General features: G+C 44.5%; 1 protein-coding gene across 1 annotated transcript in view; it reads right to left on the bottom strand.

The window, feature by feature from the left end:
* The window catches only part of T265_04700 (hypothetical protein), a gene marked incomplete at both ends in the record, with an annotated part of 41796 nt that extends 33125 nt beyond the window's left edge, over positions 1 to 8671 (bottom strand). The window contains 3 exons of the mRNA XM_009169504.1: positions 1933 to 2116; positions 8422 to 8538; positions 8582 to 8671. Of these exons, the coding sequence (XP_009167768.1) occupies positions 1933 to 2116; positions 8422 to 8538; positions 8582 to 8671 (391 nt within the window). The remainder of the gene's footprint in view (positions 1 to 1932; positions 2117 to 8421; positions 8539 to 8581) is intronic.
* Positions 8672 to 9700: the final 1029 nt, after the last annotated feature.

Raw genomic sequence — 9700 nt, 5'->3', positions numbered from 1 at the left:
TAGTGAGTCTTCCATGATCGTATCAATGACGAAGTTAAAGAGGAAAGGTGAAAGAGGAAAACCCTGTCGGACACCACTTGATGTGGTGAGCCCCCAGAAGGAAGGAATAGCAAAACGTCACTATGTGGACCTACTAGGTGATCGAGTAAGCAGCAGTTACGCTATCTCCACTTTTCAGAGTCCGCACCGCATTTGAATTTTAAAAAAATATTGGGAAAATAGCCAGGGTTTCATGTGAATTCAGGCAAAATAACTCACATGTAAACACTGAAAAGTGCACCAGTGACGTGAAATACAAAATGTGCATGTATTTGGAGCATCTTTGGAGCAATGGAACGGAAAGAGCGCAACTTGTTTTGAACCGTGAGCTGTTGAGCACTACCGGCTTTCGATTAATTTTGACTGTACATTCGTACGTTTCAGGTTCTTTACTCAACCCGTCACATCCCACACCAAGACCCCAACTCTGGAGCTTTTCATTGGAACAAGGGGTTCGCACATTTTCAGACTGTTCTATCATTCGAACCATTGCAACAATCAAGGGGTATGAGAAGTACACTCATTTGCAAATCAATTTGGTTTTCACGAAAGACTCAACTGAATCTCTCGTTTATGATATTCTACAACTGAATGTGCTGCACACAGGCCGCCTCATGTTTCAGTTGGCACGACACTCGAGATATCGCAGGATATTTTCATAAAGGAAACTACTCACAAGGTTGCTGTCGAGGGGTTTTCAGCAACCTTGTGAGTAGTTTCCCTTAAGGAAGTACGAGGTTCACCGCGCTGAAATGCCGCTGAATGGTGGCTCACTCCGTGCCTTGGTGGTAGCTCGCCTTAAACGACGCAACCATCAAAACGCGGCTCGATATTTTATGTTCGTCTTGGTAATCCGCTTGAATACTCCCCCATGGGGTTGAAAGAAGACGAGTATCGAGCCAGATGGAGCCAGATGGAGTACCGTGAACCATCAAATACACCTTCGAAGTTATTTTGACGGCCAAACAGTCCATTGCTGCCTAATCCTGAAAAGAGTGCATGATGTTGCGCGCAAGCGATGATTTTTTCAAGATCTCATTGAGATTTGATAAAAATGCTATTCGGAACACTTTGAAATACTTTCGATACGTCTTAAAACCACTTCCGGGATGGCTTAAGATGACCGCCAGAGATATTAAATTGAAGGAGGCCCAATCAGATATACCTACATGCATGTGGGCGAATACCGACATTGTATCTTCGTCCACGTGATTGTTGGTTATGTCAAAAAGCCACGAAGTGACTGTCTCACGGCAAGCTTTGATGTGAGACAAGTTTGGGCCTACTTATTCGTCAAGTTCAACCCCCCAACCGCATGTTACTGGCATGAACCTGTACACCCGAAGGGGGTGAAAAGTAAACCTGCTATTTAGCAACGCAGTGTTTATTGTTTTCTGTTGGATTGCGGGGTCGTCCCACTCATGGCCTTTTAAGGGACAAGCACGCGGAGGTTCCAGCAATGTCCCTGTCTGAAAGGTTTTGCTTTACTGACTGACGTTCTTACCCTATACAAGCTCTAGCCACGCTGAGACCAACAATACAGGATGCTCTTATACCGGCTAATTTACGACTCAATATCTGCTCACGAGTACCAGTCTCTAAATTATCATTTTGTTAGTAGTGTAAGTAGTATGGAAAGAACATCGAGCGAATGTCAGCTTTCACGGAGCTGTTAGACTGCTGACTTGTATCGGAGCGCTTACTTCATGGAAGTAGTTGTTCACGAAAAGGTCTATATACTACTTTTTATGGAGAGTTGGGGATTCTTTCGCTGCAATTTGTCCTCTTGGCAGTACTTCGCCCACAATAAAACTATATCAGTGAAGATTCATTAATTCCAGAATTCGGCACCACACACTCGACTCAGTTATTGAAAGGAGGAAGGTGACTTACCAGCTATTATATCTTGCATCGTTTGACTTCGGCTGGAATAATGGTTCACAATTACTGAAGAAGAAAGTGAAAGGAAGAGTGTACAGCTGCCAACAGTTCCAATATGCATTGCTGGATGTTTCAAATGTACTTCCAACACATGAATGTGGGCATGAGTGTCAGAAGATACAAAAAAATCGTTCAGCTACAGCACCCTTTCGGTGCCTTACTGCAATTCCACCCGAAGGTTGCACAAGGGCTGCGATACTGCCGGGTTGCCCAAGCCTAGACAGGTGAAGTCGAAAGGCAGCTGTCGGGTTCGAACCATGGAACTTCCGGTCAGTAAATTCGTGCTCTAACCACTTGAGCCATTTCGCCCCAGAAGATACAAAAGACACTTTCAATGGCCTCTGGACCATCACCATACGCCTTAACTTCATGACTTCAGTTTACGTTTGCACAAACCTCTCAGAGGTAGACGTCTTGCATTGGTTGAAAGAGTTTGACACTGACCATCAAGTTCAACTGCGCATAATAAAACAAACCCCTTGTAGGCAACTCAACGACTTGGAACTACTGATATGGTCTACTGGGAGCCAACTTCATCAAACCACTATGTGCAGCTGGATCATTCACTACGGTTCTCGGAATGTCCTAGAAAGCAAACAGAACCATTGTTTGCTATCCTTGTCCGTGTAGTCTTTTGAAAAGCATTCGTCAATCCCATGATTCCCCTGCCCAAACGTTTTTCCTAGAATAGATCGAAAATTGAACCGTCCAAAAGAGGTTAGGAAAATTTTGGCACCGGCCGGATGAAATTCTGGCTAAATATGAAGGTCGATTGGAATGTACGCGTAACGCGCTTTTCCCTGATGTTACGCACAAAACAGCCAACAACAAAATCCCGACCGAAACAACTATTCTGTCTTGCGAACTAGAGAAAACAACCACAGACTCTGTGAAGAGTCGCAGCGTCGGACTGTCGCAAAGCACCACGGTTGTACGCAAATCGATTGAATGACCCCTTAGCCTGATTGAAGGTTTAAACGCTTCCATGACAATTCTTGCGTCCTCATCACACCAACGGCATTTCGGAACGTTTAATTTGGGATGAATGGTGCAATAGTATGCATGCCATATACAAGAGTCTCACTTTGACCTCTCGGTCAGTCCTCACGGCTCAAGCGCACAGATGTTTGGTGTGTGTGCGTGTGTGTGTGGACAAGATCCCAAAGGGGATATGAGAACAAAATCTGCAGGTTAGTTTGTTTGGCTGAATATATCCAACAAAACTAGGCGCTGTCCCAGCGTGAATCAAATCAGAAAATCATCCTTCAAATGGACGAATTCGTGAGTTCTTCTTCGCAAAAGCCTCAGTAATATGATAAAAGTAAAAAAAGGCGTACTGTGAATTCACTCTGTGTCTTCTGAGGCATCTTTTGTTGGATTGTCAAAGAATTTTCAGCAACCTTATGCGTTGTATGTTACGTCTATGCACTGTATTGTGATTTCTCAAATATCGTACCAACTGAAACAGTAGGCACCNTTTCTCAAAAATCGTACCAACTGAAACAGTAGGCACCCTGATTTGGCACATTCCGTTGAACAAGCAAAGCGTTATAGACGAGGAGTTTAGCTGAGTCTCCCGAGTACTCGTCTTTCCCTCTTTGGAGGTAATACCGAAACATTGTACTTTTTGTGGTCAGTGTGTAAAATAATTTGCCAACCAACATGAATGACTTCGTATTTTCCCGTTTGGGTTGGTTTCAAGGTTCCACACCGATCTGAGCCAGCTTGTAGGAGCCCGTTGAATAGCTGTTTGTCGCTTCAACGCAGGATGCAAAAGCGTGGAACATCAATGGTACATATTGGCTTCTATATATATGTTCCATAGTTACAGACTGATCCCGCGTAGATTACCACAAAAGATAGGACCAAACACGGATCACGAAAAAAGTTCTAGGATCAAACGTGCCGTCGAAACCCACCCAAAAGAGCAAAACGTCTCCTTTCAATCAGCTCCGTGAATACACGTCAGCCAGTCTCCTCGTACCTATCTGGCTCTATTCCGAGCAACCGAATATTTCATGCGTTACTTAAAGAAAAATTTCGGTTGTTTCTGGAAATCTCAGGACACTGAAAATAGCCAGTCCGGAAACTTTGCCTATTATCTATATCATGTTCTTGATTGTGCTTTGTATTTTTCAGATGAGACTTCCTCTCATATGTAGGACTTATCAGATCACTTCACCACAGTGTTCGTTCCACCCTGGCCCGGTTCCTTCATGTCGTCGATATTTTTACCAACCGGTGTCAGGTACAGCATCAGATTCGTAAAAACGGCTTAGGTTACATTGATGGACACTAGATACATCAATTCAGAGCGGTCTTTTTTATCTACATCACTGACACTACGAACTCCGTCGAATTGCTTGTGGTTGGTCGATGGAATTTTTAACAAACCCATTAACTCCGACAAGTACACTCAAATCAATTTGGTTTTCACAGAAGACTCAACTGAACCGCCCGTTTATGATATTGTTCAACTGAATGTGCTGCACAAAGACCATCTCGTGTTTCGATATTCGAGGTATCATGGTATATTTTCATTAAGCAAACCACTCACAGGGTTGTTGAAAATTCCTCAACAGCCCATGACCGGTCTCGCGCTTCTTCGGGTTCATCAGGTAGGCGCATTTCCAGAGTTTCCGTCATACGTATGTTCCACTTGAGCCTATTGGCTTTTATAAGGTTTTCCGTGGATCTAAATCCTCATAACACGTGCCATTTTCAAGAAAATATGTTCTGAGTAGATCCCGTCAGTCAAAAAGGCGCACACCTGCAACAAGCTTGTTTGGGTTTGGGATGCGCATCCTGTCTCAGATTTCTAAGTAGCAAATCCTACTGCACGAAGCCTGGTGTCCATACATTCTTAGCAAGACACTACCAAGTTGACTAATCGAAAAAAAGTCTTTAGAAGTTTACTCGGACTGCAAATTTCTCGGATTATTTAATTCTTAGTATACGTGTGTACAAGATGCCTCACACTACCAGCAATCTATAAGTAGCTCAGCGGAAGAATAAAGTTTACCAGATGAGTGAAATTTTCATTTGAAAAGAAGTCGTTGCTCGAGGAGCCAGTCAACACGTGTGACTGCGTGATGTGGATCCCGTGATTGAAGGATGACCGGTGCTATATCCTGTCTAAGTGAGAGTTAATCACACTGCTGAGCAGCCGCCCGTGGCCGAACGGTCAAGTGTTCAAACTACCAGCCAGGAGGACGAGGGTTCGACACTTTCGTGAGATGCGCACTGCTGATGATTCCTAATAAGGATGAAACAGCTGTACAGGGCTTCTCGGCTTTTCAGCGTACCTTGGCTTCACAAAAATCCCAAATCTCCTCACACTACTAACAGGGATTAATATACTGTTATCCTACAAAGCCAAATTACGTCAGCTAAGCATTCTGTGTGACGAAGGTGCTGGTAAAAACTAAATGGTTTCCTATTAACCACAATCTCCCGTTTGCTCAGCGTTAACAAGGGGAGTAGCTGGTTGATTTGATTTTCCTGTATGGGAAACATGACCCAAATAAACTAGGAAGTTCATCTTACTTCAAATCCTCAACCAGCTATTTGTTTGTTGAAACCGAACCATATAGAACGATCATGAAACTAGGTAATTACCACGTCACTCACGTTGGCATAACATGGAACCGAGTGGGGACTTTTGCACCTTCGTTTGAGATTTTCTCGAAAGGTACCGGACTCGCGCCTCTAAAAAGCAACACAAACACCAAGTGCTTTTGACAAAGCACATCATTTCAATAAAAGCGCAAAGAGAAGCCCCCTTCAAAAGGCATCGCTCCTAGAAATCGAGGGTTTGTTGGTGTTTAGTACATATAAGACAGTCTAAGAAATACTAACGAAGTTGAATTTTCAAGATGATTTTAACTTGTAAACCAAGTGGTGGAACATTAATTAGGCACGACACATATCCAGTGAAACAGCTTTCCTTTTATCCTCCGCGATATCACCTGATGAGTTGGGATTCGTTTTCGCAGTGGTCCATCACACCGTCTAGTGCACCGTGGTTAAAGTCATATCTGTTTTGAGCTGAGCTGAGACAACCAGGCAGTTGACGCTCACTGCTTCTGCGAAAGGTCGTTCAGTGGCTAGGGTTTGACATTCCGTAGTATTCATGACACTGAGGCAGGGCTTAGAGGACACAGGTGGAAACAGCCTAGCGGCTGAATCTAGTGAGAAATGTATAGGATAGACTGGGGACCTGCGGCACTAATAAGCCGAAACCAGACCACTTCTGACCGGCTTTTTGCGAGTATCTATGATTCAAACTGAACTAATCGACAGGCCATGTATTCTGGTTGGTTGTCTTGTGTAGACTATGGTCACGAGCAGACACTTCCAGCACCGTCGTTGGGTCAGCTACATGGAAGCTTTAGAAAGCTAAGACTAATCGGCGGGCCATGTATTCTGGTTGGTTGTATTGTGTAGACTATGGTCACGAACAGACACTTCCAGCACCGTCGTTGAGTCAGCTACATGGAAGCTTTAGAAAGCTAAGGCAGATCGTGGTAAACTGAACATCTGCTGACGCTGCGCCAATGGAGTACCGTGTACTAGTTGGTGACCGACCAATCAGCTGCGACCAGCACAAGCACGGTGGCAGTCCCTGCGGATCCGGCTTGCTCGGCTACTAGGTCCGAAAGCCCCAACGATACCCTTGCATCTTGTGAATGTCGGCTGTCTAGCTCGAAGTTGGAGATGGTCGACTATCCACTCAGCTTCCGAGATCCATAATGCAAGTTCGGTTGTGCAGTAACCTTGGTTCATACGCAGTCTACCCATGACTAACTGTTTAAACTGATCGCTCAGGGTTCTGTGTATAGCAAAAAGCGTTCGAATTCTGTCCAGTAATTAAACCGCACATTGACCTACTCTTCAGTCGAAACTTTGTACACAAGATATTTCACATTGAAGGTGAAAGTGGACTTTTGTTGGCTTGCTCGCCTCGTCAACTAGCAGCTCTCAGGCTCAGCACTCAGGCGTTTGGTTGCCAGGAACTTGACAACGATCTATTCGATGTCTGTGGCTTTCGTGCTGTCAGTTTCCTTCCAGATTGCCCACTTGATTGTTTGGATGTGAGCACGTCAGAATACATGCGGTAGGCTAGCTCTAGGTACAACTCTCACCCTTGTATTTCCCCGTGACCTTATGATAGTTAAGCATCACTATCAACACTGATGTCACTGCCTCTGATGATAGTGACGACGAAGTCAGTTTTGGATGGCATCGAAGTTCCATTTTTCACGCGGGAGAAACTCAAGTAAGGTACTTTCATTCCAGAGTATCGTTAACTTTACGGAGTTCACAAATGTATTTGAAAACTCGATAGACGTTTAACCATGGAAGCTAAAGCTAAGGCAGATCGTGGTAAACTGAACATCTGCTGACGCTGCGCCAATGGAGTACCGTGTACTAGTTGGTGACCGACCAATCAGCTGAGACCAGCACAAGCACGGTGGCAGTCCCCGCAGATCCGGCTTGCTCGGCTACTAGGTCCGAAAGCCCCAACGATACCCTTGCATCTTGTGAATGTCGGCTGTCTAGCTCGAAGTTGGAGATGGTCGACTATCCACTCAGCTTCCGAGATCCATAATGCAAGTTCGGTTGTGCAGTAACCTTGGTTCATACGCAGTCTACCCATGACTAACTGTTTAAACTGATCGCTCAGGGTTCTGTGTATAGCAAAAAGCGTTCGAATTCTGTCCAGTAATTAAACCGCACATTGACCTACTTTTCAGTAGAAACTTTGTACACAAGATATTTCACATTGAAGGTGAAGGTGGACTTTTGTTGGCTTGCTCGCCTCGTCAACTAGCAGCTCTCAGGCTCAGCACTCAGGCGTTTGGTTGCCAGGAACTTGACAACGATCTATTCGATGTCTGTGGCTTTCGTGCTGTCAGTTTCCTTCCAGATTGCCCACTTGATTGTTTGGATGTGAGCACGTCAGAATACATGCGGTAGGCTAGCTCTAGGTACAACTCTCACCCTTGTATTTCCCCGTGACCTTATGATAGTTAAGCATCACTATCAACACTGATGTCACTGCCTCTGATGATAGTGACGACGAAGTCAGTTTTGGATGGCATCGAAGTTCCATTTTTCACGCGGGAGAAACTCAAGTAAGGTACTTTCATTCCAGAGTATCGTTAACTTTACGGAGTTCACAAATGTATTTGAAAACTCGATAGACGTTTAACCCACTGAAAGGTTTTTCAGTTTTAACAAGATCGAGTGATTTGCACTCACTTTCACCGATCAATAAACGTTCTAGATAAACCTTGTCGTCAAAAGTGTCACCCAGCTGACGTTTGCACGCAGTGGCAGAAATGTTTGACATATCTGTTGCCCTCATTTTTGTCTGTGGGCTCTTCCTGTGTGCATACTTTTATTATTTGATAAGGGTAAATCCAGAAGGCTACTCACTTCGTGAATTTCCGATAGCACAGCATTGAGGTCCGCTTGACGTAGTTTAATAAATGATTTGACCTGACGTTTGTCTGTCGGGACGGGCAGTGGATTCGCATCGAAATGGCCTTCGGGCTGGTACATCCTCACTTAAAACAAGGAAACCGACATTTCCTACCTTCCAATTCTTTATCTTGTCCATCAATTGCTGGATATACACTGACTGCTGCAATATGGATCGCGAAGACATTGCAGATAATAAGTCCATTCCTTAATGTACCACTATGAACAGGCGCGGCTGGATGTGGCTCACGTGACTCAATTCAAATCCGATCGATAAAAGGTCCCACGTGAACTCGAGTACAACCGGGAATTGTATTTCATCCAAATGCTTGAGCTTTTGTTCAGGCTTCTTATCTACACAAGCTCAGCTGCCACGTATGAACTGATATGCTGGCAAAGTCTAGTGCATTCCTTATAATGAACAATGGGCATCATTGTGACTTTGCAAAGACGAAACACTAAATAATGAATAGCCCCTAACTTCGCCATCGTTCCTGAAGGCGTAAGAGAAATGGAAGAATGGCTCACAGTGCGGCGAGATTAAGAGAACTAGAAACAACAGCACTTCTGGGGGAATAATCTTTGACGAGAATAGCGCTCACCTGTCCTGACATAAAAGGGTTGGACCTCAACTTGGGATGCCGTACCCGGTGCCGGAATTAGAATAGGGAGCCTAGCCCGTGAGTGCAGCGACAGTATAGAACATCTTTGAAGTCGAGACATAAAGTCACACGAGACACTACGTTATATACCTGTGGATGAGTCTATACACGGCAACTCCCAAAAGATTTATTTGAAGGCTAGACAACCGTTGGACGGTCTATAACGGCAGTCGCTGTCAGCTTCCATTTTGCCTTAAATTCTCCGTGGGGAGGATACCTCAGAAGAGGTCACACTACCACTTCCCCTGTTTTCCTCTCCTCCAGGGGTATTGATTTAGCGTAAAGTGTTTCTGCGGCGCAAACAGTTCAAAAGATATTCCTCTAGGAGCTCCCTGGGTAGTACGCTTTAAAATACTCCCGGCTTTGGTGGATCACCAAACTAAGTATATTTTCATTTTGATTGCTGGGAAACTATCGTAGACGGCAAAGTCTATGTGGGCCGTTAGACCAGGATTCCCTTTGTGCTGGGAAAATTGATTTCAGTTCGAGGAGTTTAAAGCACATACTCTGTGCATATAGTACCACTTTCGTATTCTTAAAAGGATGCACTGTATTCCATTGGTTCAGTGTCC

This window comes from Opisthorchis viverrini, assembly GCF_000715545.1.
Source record: "Opisthorchis viverrini unplaced genomic scaffold opera_v5_81, whole genome shotgun sequence".
Lineage (NCBI taxonomy): Eukaryota > Metazoa > Platyhelminthes > Trematoda > Opisthorchiida > Opisthorchiidae > Opisthorchis > Opisthorchis viverrini.
This window is presented reverse-complemented; position numbering and strand designations above follow the sequence as displayed.